Source organism: Aricia agestis, chromosome 12, assembly GCF_905147365.1.
Source record: "Aricia agestis chromosome 12, ilAriAges1.1, whole genome shotgun sequence".
In the NCBI taxonomy this organism is placed as follows: domain Eukaryota; kingdom Metazoa; phylum Arthropoda; class Insecta; order Lepidoptera; family Lycaenidae; genus Aricia; species Aricia agestis.
The window spans coordinates 15,390,101-15,406,300 of NC_056417.1; the positions used below are offsets into that span (position 1 = coordinate 15,390,101).

General features: G+C 41.6%; 2 protein-coding genes across 4 annotated transcripts; one reads left to right on the forward strand and one right to left on the reverse strand.

Moving 5' to 3' along the window:
* Window positions 1-1,496: 1,496 nt before the first annotated feature.
* LOC121732315 (phenoloxidase-activating factor 2-like) lies at window positions 1,497-8,302 on the forward strand. Its single transcript, XM_042122160.1, has 10 exons — window positions 1,497-1,567; window positions 2,217-2,371; window positions 2,963-3,080; window positions 4,628-4,803; window positions 5,366-5,483; window positions 5,975-6,086; window positions 6,217-6,322; window positions 6,980-7,158; window positions 7,396-7,557; window positions 8,068-8,302. Exons 1-10 carry the CDS (start codon window positions 1,563-1,565, stop codon window positions 8,233-8,235), a joined length of 1,299 nt encoding a protein of 432 aa, XP_041978094.1. The 5' UTR covers window positions 1,497-1,562; the 3' UTR covers window positions 8,236-8,302.
* Window positions 8,303-9,454: 1,152 nt separating this feature from the next.
* On the reverse strand, window positions 9,455-15,994 carry LOC121732516 (protein C10-like). Of its 3 annotated transcripts, none has more exons than XM_042122430.1 (4): window positions 15,867-15,994; window positions 15,455-15,696; window positions 10,791-10,928; window positions 10,468-10,667 (listed from the first exon to the last, which is right to left on the reverse strand). In XM_042122430.1, the coding sequence occupies exons 2-3, from the start codon at window positions 15,678-15,680 to the stop codon at window positions 10,795-10,797; spliced, it is 360 nt and encodes a 119-aa protein (XP_041978364.1). In that variant the 5' UTR covers window positions 15,681-15,696; window positions 15,867-15,994; the 3' UTR covers window positions 10,468-10,667; window positions 10,791-10,794. The 3 variants fall into 3 exon arrangements, with proteins under 3 accessions (XP_041978362.1, XP_041978364.1, XP_041978363.1); XM_042122429.1 differs by having other exon boundaries at window positions 15,828-15,994; XM_042122428.1 differs by lacking the exons at window positions 15,455-15,696; window positions 15,867-15,994 and having other exon boundaries at window positions 9,455-10,667; window positions 10,791-10,923.
* Window positions 15,995-16,200: the final 206 nt, after the last annotated feature.

A 16,200-nucleotide genomic window follows, 5' to 3' on the forward strand; every position in this document is an offset into this window, starting at 1 on the left:
TATCTGTCAAACTATTCATTAAATTAAAGTTTAATCATCATTAAACATCTCTGAGTGCAGCCGTTCTGTGTTCTTAGCAACAAGAACATTTTAACCGTTTTCAAATAATTTAATTTAAACGTAAAAAGAACATATTATTTTAAACATATTTTATACTGACATCTATTTATTTGAAGTGCCGAATAGGCTCCGAGACTGCTGAACAAATTTTAATAAAATTTGGCACATTTTAGTTTTCAGTCTGGAGAAGTGTTTGTACTTACGTGTCTCTTTAGTCCCTCACTAATAAGTCCCCGGGTTGCACTAGTAAAACCAATAGGTGATATTAAACTTGGCCTTTATTTATCCCAAAACTAATACCCGTTCATTCAGACAAGGCCTCACGCAGTGACTGCCCGTCGTCTCTCGCATACATCGCCTCCCAGACACAAAACTGCTGACACTCTTTTATACGTGGGAGAGCCATGCTTCGGCACGAATGGGCCGGCTCGACCGGATAAATACCACGTTCTCACAGAAAACCGGCGTGAAACAGCGCTTGCGCTGTGTTTCGCCGAGTGAGTGAGTTTACCGGAGGCCCAATCCCCTACCCTATTCCCTTTCCTACCCTCCCCTATTCCCTTCCCTTCCCTCTTAAAAGGTCGGCAACGCACATGCAGCTCTTCTGATGCTGCGAGTGTCCATGGGCGACGGAAGTTGCTTTCCATCAGGTGAACCGTTTGCTCGTTTGCCCCCTTATTTCATAAAAAAAAAAAACTCGCACATTCACACATACAATATGGTCCCTACATCTTCTATTCTGTTCGTCGCGTTCGCTCTCGTAAGAGCGGGATATCTTAAATATTTCAATATGCCTAGAAGTATGGAGTTACAAAGAAATATTTTTTTATTGAAAATAAACCAACTTTAGTATGACCAGTTATTAAGCTGTTCATTTAAAAAGAAATATAACGAGTAACGACGTTTTAATTTAGCCGACATTATTTCTTTGTTTATTAGTATAAACATCTTCTTATTCATCCGTTTTGATTCATTTTGATCGTAGTAGATCAAAATGAATCAAAAACCAGTAACCAGTAAGTAACCAGTTTGTCGATTTTATATTGTCCTTGCCCGAACTCGTTGCAGAAAACAAGCAAACCAGTTACTTGATTATGTTTTCCTCAACAGAAGTTAGTAACACTAAAGTTAGTCTCAGTAGCTATTTAGCTATTCTGTGGTTAGATTGTTACTCATCTAAGTTTTACTCATCATGGGTTATTCTGAAACTGATAACTTGTATTAACCTAAATGATAATAAAAACGGTTAGAAATAGATAGCAAAAAAAACTTTTTTACTCTGCACTTAGTAGCTTTTTGACAAAACAAATTCTTTTGTGACTTGTGGTTCATATATAGCGATATGTTATCACTGCGGTTTTGAAGTAAACAGGGGTTATCCCAGACGCGACTATAAAATATAGTTCTTATGACAGTATATATTAAGTCTATGATAGTTCTAGTGTAAACACGATAGTGTTTTTATAATAGTATTGTGAGTGCAAGTGGCGGACGTTTTCGCAATGCGGTGAGTATTTTTTTTTAGTTTTATCTAGATTGTTCGGCGAAATGATGACCTCTGTGGCTCAATGGTTGAATTTTTGGCAGCGGAAACCCGCGGGTGAATCTCATTGTTTACATGTCACTTCATAACATTCTCCTTGTACACTATTTATCAGTAACTAGTTGCACTATATTTATCAGCTGAAGACTCAAGAGGAAAATATGAGTAAAGTAAAGCGAATAGTTGTCCACTTCGAAATTATGGATTATGAGAATGAACACCTTCCTACTTATTTAAATACTTATTTAAACACTTTTTTCTATATTAGCAACTTGCACTTTTAAGGATCGCTCGTCAAAATTATGTTGAAGCAGCTTTCCTAAGTATTTCAAAAAGTCTGCTGTTGCATTCTAAGCACCTAAAAACTTTTGTATGAAACAGCAGATAAGTTTCAAGTATAAAAGTTACTTGAGCATTTTGTACACGCACGTCTTATAAGATTGTGGCCGGCCTATAGTTCTACGCATGGACGAAAGAATCAGGGGCATAACTACCGCCGTGTCTGTCGTATCCATTATACGGGGACCCTCCGAGGTACTCCACGCTTCTGGAAATAATCCAACTTTCCTTGCTTCTATATGCATTACGGGATAATCTTCTATTTTTATGATAGGGCGTTGATCTTCTGTGTGCTTCTGGGCTGGTGCTGGGCGCGGCCCCAGAGCCAGGATGAGACGGCGGCGCAGTGGGTGGAGAACATCTTCCTCAATTTCACCGGGGAGACTAATCCGGCAGCGCCAGAAGTCAACCTGGATCCTGTGACGCCGGGTAAACAACTTCATCATCTTCATTTCAAACATCTTGTTTGTTCAATTCTTTCGATTATTTCTTTGTGGTTTCCAAGACAGATTTAGCATATCGTCCGATCCAGAAATCACGTCAAAGGGTTTTGCAATTTATGCAGGCGATGCTGGGCGACCCCCCAGAGCGCCGAATAAAAAGGGGCGCCGAAGGCTAACAAAAAGGGGCGCCAATTTTTTTTATCACTACCAGCACCCTGGGTGCCAAAAAAATCTCGCTCAGGGCGCTGGTAGTGCTAAAAACTGGCACTGTCATGACCACGCAATACAACGATATGCTTACATGGGCGCGACGTAGCGAGGTCCAGGGGAGGGGGGGGCAGCTGCACCCTTGTAGGGGAGCGATCGGTCGCTAATGCTCACGAGTTTCATACTTTAACGTGGAGCGGAGAGAGTTGCGGGGTGAGAAGGGAGGCATTCAATCCCAGTTCGCTCGCTCATAACTATTTTGTTTTTTAAGTTAAGGATTTTCTTAATCTGCCCCCCCCTCCTCCCTATATAGAATTCTGGCTACGCCCATGTATGCATGTATGTCCAATTCAATGATAACATTTTCCAGACAACGAGGTGTCGTGTATGACGGAGAACAACGAGCGGGGCGTGTGCACCATCTACTACCTGTGCGACCCCGACTCCCGGTCCATCATCACAGATGGCACCACACTTATCGACGTCAGGTAATGCCCAGGGCCGGCTTATATTTTTTATGAGTATAGGCCACTTTAATTTTGCCGCCCCTATTACGAACTCTGCCGCCATCCTAGGACGCTGCCGCCCATAGGTCACATGGCCTATACTGCCTATACCTAAATCCAGGGTTGGTAATGACCGTTTTAACTATCTGCGCCTTAACGCGGTGCATTTACTTCCTAAATTTTAGGGCCTAAACAATCCATCCAAATTATAAATGCGAAAATGTGTCTGCCTGTCTATTACCTCTTCACACCCAAACCGCTGAACCGATTTTGCTGAGGTATGGAGATACTTGGAGTCCCGGGAAAGTATCCTATGTGGATACTTTTTATCCCAAAAAATGACTGGTTCCCGAGCGATTGACTAATTTCGGCGCAACTAAGTTGCGAGCGTCAATTTTTTACAGACAATTTTTCACCTATTGTGTCAGTTAATGGAATCAGGCGTTACTTTGCGAAAATCCATAGGTTAAATTTAGTTTGGTATTATTTTTAGCAATATTCATTTAACCTATTGTGTCATCCAACTTTAGTACTCAGGTCACTGGTGACTGGTGAGACTCACATATTATGGAACAGGTTAACGTTCCTCGAGCCGGACACATGACACATCAGATAACATTATTTTTAACCGACTTCCAAAAAGGAGGAGGTTATATGTTCGGCTGTGGATATATATATATATATATATATATATATATATATATATATATATATATATATATATATATATATATATATATATATATATATATATATATATATATATATATATATATATATATATTCTGGCAAACTGAAGATTCAGCTATATTTGGTACCGACTTCAAAATGATGAAGATTGAGTACAGAAATAGTTGAGTTTTAGCCGAATTCGGAAAAAGGCACTATTAGATAGGAAAAATTATTTAATACTTTTTAGTTCATATTATAAGGATGTTATTATTGTTTTTACCTTGGAAGTCGGTTTAAATTTTTTGTAAAAAATAATAATAGATTAAGCTTTTAGGTAAAATGTAGGTAAAAATTGACGGTTCTCTGGTAGAAACTGCTTAAAGCAGTAAGGCACATTATATAAAATTGTTTCTTTTGTTTTGTATTTTTATGTACTTATAAACTAGCTGTTGCCCTCGACTTCGTCCGCGTCAGCAAAATGTGATAACAAAGATAATAAAAAAGAGAGAAAAAATACCCTTTTCAAGGCTCATTTATAAAAAAAGTAAAATATATCCTCCTCCTTTTCGGAAGTCGGTTAAAAAGTAGCCTAAGTTATTCCTTACTACATCAGCTATGTGCCTAAAAAAGTCCCGTCAAAATCGCTCCAGCCATTTCAGGAACAAACAGACAGACAGACAGACATACAGACAAAAATTAAAAAAAATGTTGTTTTGGTGTATGTACCCTATATAGGTACATTCATATGCATTTAGTAAATAACGGTTCTTTCAATATTACAAACAGACACTCCAATTTTATTTATATGTATAGATATGATGTATAAATAAATATATAATATTTTCCTTTCCTTTCAGGGAGCGAACCTGCCCTCACTACTTAGAGGTATGCTGTCTGGAGACCAAGCGGGTGAGCGAGGCGGAGGCGACTGGCAACAGGAAGGATCAGACCACGGCCAAGCCGGCCGGTATGGGCGACCGCCTGACCACGTCGGGGATGGTGCCCACACCCAAGCCGGCACTGCAATCTCAAGGTGGGTTATAAATTGAAGACGTGAGCGGAATAACCAGATAAGTAACAGTAAAAAAATGCCGGGTTTTTTTTTTGCATAAATGGGGCTTTAGAGCCGGAAATACAAAAAAAAATATAGGCACCTCTGTGGCTTAGTGGTTAAGCGGATGGTGGCTCAAGCAGAGGTTGCAGGTTTGAATCCTGCCAACGGAACAAAAGTTTTCAACGTTCCTGGGTCATGAATGTGTTACATATATCATTCAAATTCTTTACTATACTCATACAATAATAGTTAATACACAATAGCATCTTAATAATAACTCATTTTGGAAAGAAGTTCCTTATCGCGCGTTGCGAAAGTGGCTAGACAGAAAAAAATAATACGAAAATTTGTAACGACACTTTTGACACGATACGACACGTGGTAGCGCGTGTTTCTCTCTCTCGCAGTGGTGTAGCGACGATTTTTTTTTTTGAGTGTATACAGCTTTTTTTTATATAAGAAAAAATAAACTGGAACTTCGTTCCATCCGGGTGTCCCTTGACACCTCTCAAGTTCTTCATAATATTTTTTCGCGTCCCAGCCAAGGCGGCATGTGGCTGGAGCGGCGCGCTGACTTCGATCTTCTCGCCGGCGGCCAACAACGACAACCGCGTCCTCGCAGACTTCGGCGAGTTCCCCTGGATGGTCGCCGTGCTCGTGTGAGTACTATACACTCTGTACTCCTTTGAGTACACTACACTATGTACTCGTTTAAGTACACTACACCCTTAATTACGTGAGTACTCTACATGATGTGCTTGTGTGAATCCCTATCTAAAAGACGAAATTCAGGGCCTGTTTCACCACTGCCTGATAAGTGTTGTATAGTTTTTCAACAACTTATCTGACAGATACTCTCTACTCTACCTGTCAAATAAGTTGTGGATAGCCTATCCGGCACTTATAAGAAAGTGGTGAAACAGCCCCTTAATCAAGTTAATATGTCATCGTATTTAATGACACTGTAAAAAGTGACTCTTCTTCTAATAGATAGTTTTACAAACACGCCGTGATCTTTCTGATGTATACCCACGTTCAAGGGCCCTCGGCCAAGACGGTTGAGATTGAAAGTAATTAAACGCCCAGACAGTAACGCCGGTACTGTATTTATGTTGATTTCTGAAGTATTTTGGTTTCATATAACTTACAGCAAGCGCAGCTCGTCGGTGTGGAACCAGGACGACTACCGCGGCGGCGGCGCGCTCATACACCCCGCCGTGGTGCTGACCGTCGCACACATCGTCAAGGAGGTCAACCAGACGGTGAGACAGACAGACAGACACACAATACCTTAGCCCGATAGCGCAGCAGACTTTGTAACACTAATGGATTTAATACTAAATGTTACGTGGTTTATAACTATCTCTCTCTCTCTCTCTCTATCACACCCAGCTGAAGTGCCGCGCGGGGGAGTGGGATACGCAGACAACGCGCGAGCAGTTCCCGTTCCAGGAGCGAGACGTCGCCGACAAACTCATACACCCCAAGTACTTCCGACGTAAGTACACCGAACAGAGATGATCGCACATAATATGTTAGCAACGCACGCGCCGCATTTTAGAATTCGTTGTATCCAATGATGTGGAACCTCGCACATTCGTGCGCACCGTACGCGCGGTGTTTCGTGTACTATGTGGTGCGTTCGACGCGTATTACGCGTACGGTGCTGACAAATACAACAGCTTAATAAGGGCTCCCACACTTATTTGCGAATTCGCATCGCATTGCAAATATCTGCGACAAAACTCATAAAAATGACATTGCGATCCGAATTCGCAGTTTTGTGGTAGGTGGGAGCCCTATAAGCCAAAATGCATTCGATACTTTCGATGGCGGAGTTAGATGTCAAATTCGCAATGAACGCAAGCGCCATGTTGAGCGATGCGTAAAATGGTAAAATCTCACATTGTTTTTGACGTTTAAATTCGCCATCGCAACGAAAGCTTGCGATTGAATGAAATGCATTTTGACTCGTTTACGCCTCTCGTCCACCAACGCTGCGAACTGCGAAACGGCGGCTAACCGATTTGCTGTCTCACCCGCCACACGACAATGCGTTATGTTGCATCTCGTTCTATTCCTGTTTCGCGTTCGGTTCGCCGCTGTTTCGCATTTCGCAGCGTCGGTGTTCTAGAGGCGTTACATTACTTTCCAGAGTCGCTGAAGTATGACTTCGCGCTGCTGTTCCTGGCGAGCGAGTTCTCGCTGTCCCAGGCGCCGCACATTGGCGTCGCGTGCGTGCCGCGTGCGCTGCCCGCACCCGACACACGTTGTTTCGGCATGGGCTGGGGGAGATACCCCAATAATGACACCTACGCCGTTGTGCTCAAGAAGGTAAGACCTTCCCCCACGTTATATAACTTTGATGAACATGGACTTCATCGCTTATGCTCACAATTTTGACGGTTGAATTTAAAAAATTTAAACGTCAATGAATTGACATTTCAACATTTTAAATTGTACTTAATAATGGGGCTAAACTAATTAAGTACCTGAATTTATTTCCTTTTCCTTTTTTGCGCATTCGCTTCAATCACTGATCTGTCGACTGTCCTAAACGCTCTCTTTCAGGTCCGCCAGACGCTGGTAGAACCGAAGTCGTGCGCGGCGACGCTGGCGGAGTCGTACGGGCCGTTCTACCGCGTGCACAAGTCGCTGACGTGCGCCGTCGGCGTCGACGGACAGGACACCTGCCGCGGCGACGGCGGTGCGCCCCTCGTCTGCCCCGTCGACGTGAGTACACTACAGTCTACAAAACAAGTGTAACGGACGCTAGTGGGGCGAAGTCTTGCGCTGCGACGCAAAACGTCACTTCTGGAATCTAAAGTGTCGCTTAGTGCAGTCTCATCTTAAATGACAACTGACGATGACGACGAACAATTTTTTTAGGACCGATGTAACAATTTTTTTTTATTTGGACGCGGTATCGTAAGTGACGGTATCCGTAATTTATATTCCGATATAATGTAATTATTTCTACCATTGTGGGATATGCATATCGGCGAAAAGAAAAAAACTTCCGACCGAGCAAGATAGCATTCTCGGTCAGGCCGAAGCCCACTGACGTTATTTCAGACGTTTGTATATGCCGTTGATTGCCGTTCTCAGAAACTTCGATAGCGCGATGCAGTTTTGTGACGCTAATTATGGGTACCGGCGTAGACCGTAGTCACCCCAAATTTTATTACATACCATCATCTGACAAATAGATATAATGATAAGACATAAACATGTTTTTTACAGAGTTCACCAACAGGCGAGCGGCGGTACGTGGTGGCCGGTTTGGTGTCGTACGGCGTCGAGTGCGGGCTGGAGGCGTGGCCGGCGCTGTACGCCAACGTGCCGCACGTGCGCGCCTGGATAGACGCCGAGATAGCGAGCCGGGGCCTGCCCGCGCTAGAGAACGTCTGATCACTGATGTAACATGTACTATCAGAAGTTGATACTTGGGCAGATGGCGGACCTAAGTAATTTGGTCGCGTTAAGTCTAAGTGCTTTTTTTATGAAATAAGATGGCAAACGAGCAAACGGGTCACCTGATGGAAAGCAAATTCCGTCGCCCATGGACACTCGCAGCATCAGAAGAGCTGGAGGTGCTTTGCCGGCCTTTTAAAGAGGGAATAGGGAAATAGGAGAGGGCAGGTAAGGTCCCGTAAACTTACTCACTCGGCGAAACATAGCACAAGCGCTGTTTCACGCCGGTTTTCTGTTGCTTTTTCAGCTTTTTTTGCTTGTTCGGACAGCGCGAAACGCGCGGTTTGGGCCTGCGCGATTTAACCGCTCGCAGCTTATTTCAAAGGTGTTTGGTTTCTGCGCGGGAAACGCGCGGTTCTCGCTGTCTGAACAAGCCCAAACCCATCTAACCGATTACAGCTAACATTTAATTGACATAAGCCGACCAAATAGTGTAGGTTCGTCAACTACCTGTGAATCAATTTCTTTGATGGTACAAAATACAAATTAAATTGCCACTTCCTTCCGCAGTTTCCTTATGCTGGCTTCTCACGGCGCGTAATATAACGAGCCGCGCCGCGCCAGCTCGAGCCACGCGCCGTGTTAAGGGCGTGGCTCGAGGTAGCGCGTCCGATCCGATTGATGTCGGTAACTTCAAAGGCGCGGCTCGTGATATTACGCGCCGTGAGAAGCCAGCATTAGACTTTTTAAGTTGATGTCTTCGTTGCCATAATGCTGCATTATAACCAAGTCTACTCACTTTTATACGATATGCTCTCTTTGTAAATGACTAAATTTGGGCTTTTAAATACTAAGGGCCTGTTTCACCACTTCCTGATAAGGCTATCCACCAATTAACTTGCCTATTAGGCACTTTATCAGAAAGTGGTGAAACAGGCCCTAAGACTTAGCTATAATTCCACAGATTATTTCAATTTGTTACTAATTAAGTTTTGTGATATTGAAAAGATGAAAATAAAACCAATTTTTACATAAAGTTGTACTTTATTTTATGTATAGATAATATGCACTGAATACTTTTTGGCTACTAAAAATAATTGTTATTCTTATAATAATAATAATAGTACAGATGTACTACCATTAATGAAAATAATGTTTAACCTTTTTCTATATTGTTAAAATTATATTATTATACTAAGTAATGAGAAAAGTGTCCTCGAATATCCTAGTAAGTACTAACTTTATTTTTAAATTTGACCAGATAATACATTTTTTGACTTCAACCAAATTCACAAAAATACAAGTCATAAAAAGGACTAAATTATTATGTAATTTTTTTTTTAATTTGCTTCATATTAAATGTTGTTCCAGCCAAACCTTAACCAGTTCTTCAGATTCGTAGCCATGAGAAGCTATTACATCCTTAAAACCTTCCTTATCATATTTCTTCTTGTAAAAATAAAATCTATTTGAATGAACTGGTGTTACGCCGGCTTTCTTAGCTACAATACCTAAATAGATATCATCAAAGCGAAAATGTTTAACAAACAAGCTAGCAACATACATAATCTTCATGCAGCGGTTGGAGACCACATAAGCACCAGCGGTGACATAAGCTGGCCACTTGCTCCATCGATACTCATCTAATGAGACCCTCCATTTGCTCGAGCGGAACCTTTGTGGTGTAGACTTAAACATGTAACCTGCGTACAATATTTTCTCCTTATCACCATACCAGAAACTAGCTTCATCATGCTCATTAGTTGCAGATTGAGTTTCCTCGACATACTCCAAGAGATTCTTCACAGATATATACATATCATCATCTGTAAACAAGTAGTGGTCTGCTATTGAACAGTGTTCGTACAACCAGCGGAAGGACATCATAGTCTTTATTGTATTATTGAAATAGGCGTCGTGGAAATCCATCTGTATGATGTCCTTATACTGGGCCATTTCCTCATCGATCTTTTGTTGTGTCTGTGTTCTGTGACCTTCCGTACCCAGAAAGAACAAAGTTTTTATTATTCTCCCTGGCATAAAATGCTCTTGACCGTAAGTCTTTCTTATAGCATCTCGCTGATCGAAGTGGTCCATGGCCGACTTCACAACAATGAATAGGTCCAGCTTTTCTAAAGTGGAACATTTTCCTGAGTTCGTTAGATATCTGTACGGATAGTAATTAACAGGAAGTACACTAGGTTTTTTACCTATCAAAACTTCTTTGACTATCGGTTTAATGTCTATATTTAGAGGATAATCAAACTCAGCTTCGAAGCTTTTTGTGTTCATATAGTCACTCACACCAAGAAAATAGTATATGTATACTAACAAACACGCACACACTAAATATTGTAAGCATTTTCGGCTCCTCATTATTGCTTCTTCTGAGATTCAATTCCGAGCAACGAATGTTGAGTTTTGACATTCTGAAAAATATTTTATTGGTATTAGATTTTAAAACTTTGAAGAAATCTTATTTAAAAGACAATTACCTATAGCATAAAATCTATACCATCTATACCTATTACCTATAGCATAAAAATACTTACAAATCTACAAGGAATTGTCAACAGTAGAGCTGATGGACACAGGCGGAAGGTAGTGGTTTCGGATCTGGTTGTGGAGGCGGGCCACCTCGCTGTCAACACTCTCCATTTCACGGACCAGCTGAGTAAACTGAACAATACCTACAAATAATACAAACAATAATCATTATTTGAGAGTTTTGTTTCTTACAAATTGTTCACTAGATTTGAAAAATGTATTTATTTTTTTATTTATTTATTTATAGCAGGCTACATAGGCCCATACAATATATACCTTAATGACTAACATACATATAAATTATATACACTTAATAACTACACTTTATTACGAGTTATCGGCGACGTGACGCGCGCTTCATTCCGGAGTCTTCCCCGGAACCTTCGGTAGACCACATCAGTCGGCCAGAATTCCTCCGCTTCAAAGGTCGACAGAAGATGCGTCGGTACTCTCACCACAAAGGAACTGAAGTTGACCTTGTGGCGAGACTGCAGACGTTCGACCCTCAAGTGGAGGGATGTCTTCTTACTGATGTAGTTGACGACGTCCTCGACCTCCATGGACCAGTGTAGGCGAGATATGTACAGGGGCGTCGCGGGGACCTCGCTCCGCAGACGCAGCTTAGGTACATAGGGCGCGGTGCCGCGATGGATGCGGGCGGCGGGCTTCTTCTTCCTCCTCTCCACCAGTATGAAGCCCTCCTCATCGCACCCCATGCTCTCGTCCTTGCCAGGTCGAGAAGACTTGGCCTTGCGGCTCTTCGTAGCCTTGCGGCTATCCGTAGACTTACGGCTCTCCGTGGACTTACGGCTCTCCGTGGACTTACGGCTCTCCGAAGCCTTACGGCTCTCATTCTCCCCATTTTTGTTCGCCCGCGGGGAAGGTGCGGGGGACCAGCAACAGTCGCGTAGTTTTGCTGAGTCGCCTGTGGACTCAGCGTCGGCGCAACCGGGAGGGGAACGCGGGCGAGGGCGGCAGCGGCGGTGTTCGTTGACCCGTCCGATAAATATGCTGACGGGCTAAACGTGATCGCCTGTGCGCCTCGGCGTCGAGTTACGTATGCAGCGTCAGGTGACCCACAGAATGAATTATTACTTTTCAATTGTGATAATTCACTACGTAGGTCACTGATGATAGATTCCGACGCCTGCAATCTACCCCGAACTCTTCATTCAGGAACCTGATGTCCTTCAGTAGGCTGACGACGTCGACGTGGTCCAGCGTGACGGGCGGCAGCTTATGCAGCTGTTTAACCACAAAAGCCGGTACCTCATCCGGATCCGTCTGCTTCAGCAGGGAGATGATGTCCTGCACGATCCTTTCGGTTCCGTCTCTTCGTCGCGACGGCATGTTCGCGTTCTGGCCGAGCGTCTCATACAGCAGCTGCTTCCCTTGGCAAATCTCCTCGCTGGTGAAGGAAGACTTGCAGATCTGCATGATGCTGACCTCATCCATGGTGTCGATGGCGTGCTGGATAAACGCCAGCAACTCGTTGGCCACGAGCGCCATGGTCACGTGCAGCGGCAATGTGCCGCGCGATTCGCGAAATATTAATTAATTAATATTCGCAGCGTGTGTAACGTGGAGCGCGACCGTTCGCTAGCTCGATACATCACGCACGATCAATTTATGTATGTTTTGTATTGATAAGGACACACACACACTTTTAATAGTCCTTTTACTAGTTTATCCTTTAATTGTTAATTAAACTGTTACTATGTAAACTTATTTGAGGAAAATGTCCTGTTTTTCCACAGGACAGCGGGGCTAAAATGGTAACTTTTAGCAATTCCTCTCAATCAATTCAGCGACGATATTACGAGCAATATCGTCGGTGATTCATCTAATTTTGTAAAATAGCGTCCTACGTCAATGGCAATTCAATTCATTAGCAGATTCATAATTGAAACTGTATTGCCATTCTGAAAAACATAAAAACGAACATGACCGGTTTTTTTTCTACATTTATTTATGATTTTATGAATGATCCACGAAATATTTGATATAATTGTTATATTTTATGTATTAAACTGTACATTTATTGTTTGTAATATATATGTATGTATTTGTTCATTAAAACAACATTTTGTTTTTAGTTATAAAATAACTAAAAAAAATGTTGTTTAATAATTTCACCATAATCTTCAAATATCGTTATATTTTCGTAACGTTACTGCCGCAAGGGCATCTATGCCCATATAACAATATGAAAATTTAACCGATACTTGAAATTATTAATTATATGGAAACATAATATGGTGATTTTGATTTAAAGAGAAGTATCCTAAGCATATGCTACCAAAAAGTAAGATTTTGCACCAAGGTATGCTATGGTTCCGAAGATACTATGAGAACTCCGGATTCCTTATAGATAAAAGTTTGGGGGTTCCGGCGTTGTTTTACGAAGAAAGCATATTATTATGCTACTATGTAAATTACATTCATCATCATCATCATCATCATCATCACTACCATCATACCACAGACCAATTATACATAAGACTCTTGAATCCCATAAAAACAGCGTGTCTGCAGTTTTTAGTTCTCATCTGAACTATAGATGGCGTTGAGTATATCAAATTAGCCTAACAAATAAAAAATACAATAAATAAATGCACCATCTAGTAGACTATTTTTAAAACACGTTCACAAACTGCAAAATTCTCCCAAAGATGTCGCTGATTAATTTTAATCGGAAATGACATTTATTAAAGCTTTCTTATCTCTTAGTTTTTGGCTCTTTTAAAATATCTATATTTTATTATAAATATAGATACTAAAAAAATTGATTTTTTTTATTCCGTCGGCGGGATTCGAACCCGCGACTCCCGGCTTGAGCTACCAATGCGCTCATCCATCTGTTTTTCTGACATTATGTATTTCTATTGGCGCTATAATACTAAATACTAAAAACAAAATAAATTAAATATTTAAGGCGGCTATATTATGTAGCTTCACTCTGCATCCTCTATCAGTTGTATCACGGGGAGTGCTCTGAGGAATTGTTCGGAATCATACCTCCTGCAACTTTTCGCCATCGCCCCACGCGAAAAATATAATTACCATCCTCATCACCTTGATGAGTGGCAGTCTTCCACCGTGCATTTTTTTGCGTAACTTTCTGCCGCGTACTGTAAAACTCTGGAACAAACTGTCACCAGCAGTATTTCCGGACCTATACGACCTGCAAACCTTCAAGAAGAGAGCGTATTCCCTCTTAAAAGGCCGGCAACGCACCTGCAGCTCTTCTGATGTTGGGAGTGTTCATGGGCGACGGTAGTTGCTTTCCATCAGGTGACTCACGACTCACAAAATTACGCTCGTTTGGCCTCACCCTAAGGGTTCCTTGTTGACTACAACTAACGTTGACTACATAAGGGGGCAAACAAGCAAACGGGTCACGGCTCACGGTTCACTGAATAATTAAATTAATAAACAATCTTGCGCGTAAATAAATAGTACGAGCACACCCGCGTGCACTGTGCAGTGTTCGCTGTAAATAAGAACAAGTATGACATGTCCGTATTCGCGTGGAATGGCGCGTAATTTCAAACGCGGTACAAGACGGTAAGTATAGATGTTCGCATCTTGCACAGTAAAATTTAATACAGACAGACAGACGGCCTGACAGACCGAAACTATAAGGGTTCCTTGTTGACTACGGAACCCTAAAAAGTAGGTAAGCACAAATCTTGCGAAAAAACTTTGGTGCTCGAAGTTGGGCTTTGAGTGAGATTTTTTTTTTTTTTTTTTTTTAATGAAATAAGGGGGCAAACGAGCACACGGGTCACCTGATGGAAAGCACGCCCATGGACACTCGCAGCATCAGAAGAGCTGCAAGTGCGTTGCCGGCCTTTTAAGAGGGAATAGGGTAATACGGGAGGGTAGGGAAGGGAAGGGAAGGGAATAGTTGAGGGTAGGGAAGGGACTGGTAGGGGTTAGGGGATTGGGCCTCCGGTAAACTCACTCACTCGGCGAAACACAGCGCAAGCGCTGTTTCACGCCGGTTTTCTGTGAGAACGTGGTATTTATCCGGTCGAGCCGGCCCATTCGTGCCGAAGCATGGCTCTCCCACGTCTAAACGATAGACTAACATGAACGGAAGGTGTCGCGTCGAACTGGCATCGTTGCATAACAAAAATTACTGTTAAAAATATCAGTATTAATAACATTAGTTTTATACCTATAGGTATCTAAAAATGTTACCCACAGACTTGTATGAATATTAACGAAATGTGTCGCGTCGAACTATCAACGTCGCATACCAGAAAATAACAATATTTTTACCGGTAATATTAACGGCATTTTTTAAACTATTTGTTATGTTACCAACTAGATATCGTTAAAAATATCGTTAAGGTACCCTTATAAAAATAACGGTACCTAAACCTAACGGCTATTTGACAGAAAAGCAATTCAGATTGATTGGACTATTTTTACGACTTTTCATAGAAAAATGACAAACAAATGAATTGCTTAGTATGAATCATTAAATGAACTGCACGTTAAGAGAAGTTTAAAAATGAATCGTAAATGATTCATTGTATGATTCAACTAAGCGACCATTTTAGCCCCGCTGGCTATACCTAGTGTGGCAATTTGATATAAACTGATCTGAATATGTTTGTAAAATAAATTGTAAAAATATATTAATAGAATATAAATCAACCTTCTCTTGAGGTGTTGAAACCGTGTCTCTTGATGGTTTCCATTTCAATTTGAACAACCATTGGGAAAACCAGCTGCATCATTTTCAACATCTCATTGCCAGCAGCCTCTTTTGCTTCATCCAGCTTTGAAGCATAATCGGGTGACTCCAGCGAGTCCAGCACTTCATTGAGAATGGTTCTTACTTGTTCAACAGTCACATTCTGAGGTGACGCCATTCTACTCATTAGTGCACATTAATGTCTGAAAATATACTACATTTAACAAAATAGTCTTTGTCCTATAAATATATATTTTGTAGATAATGAGACAATCATAATAAAAGCAATAAAACAACTGTTAAAATGATCTGAAGGATGGAGTCATGATTTTACCTGGATGGTTTTAATTTGACACGATACTTCGAAAGTTACCTATAAGTTATGTAAATGAAATGGAAAAGTATGCCTCTCATGTACTTTCCTTAATCATTTCAGTTCTATTATTATATATCTTAGAAATAGCTCGAAGTTAAATAATGTTTGCAAGCACTTGAGACAATGATGATTGATGACAATTTACTTGACAGACTGACAGTTGAGAAATGTGACCACAGAAGCAAATAAAGGCAAATAATATGTAACGGCCTTAAAGGGCCCATTCACGGCAGTCCACCATGCAGTCCCGAGTCCGCCGGCTTTAAATGCAGGATAGTGAATGGTGTCGCACTCGCAGGCCTGCATGGCGGCCGGTCTACACATGGTGATT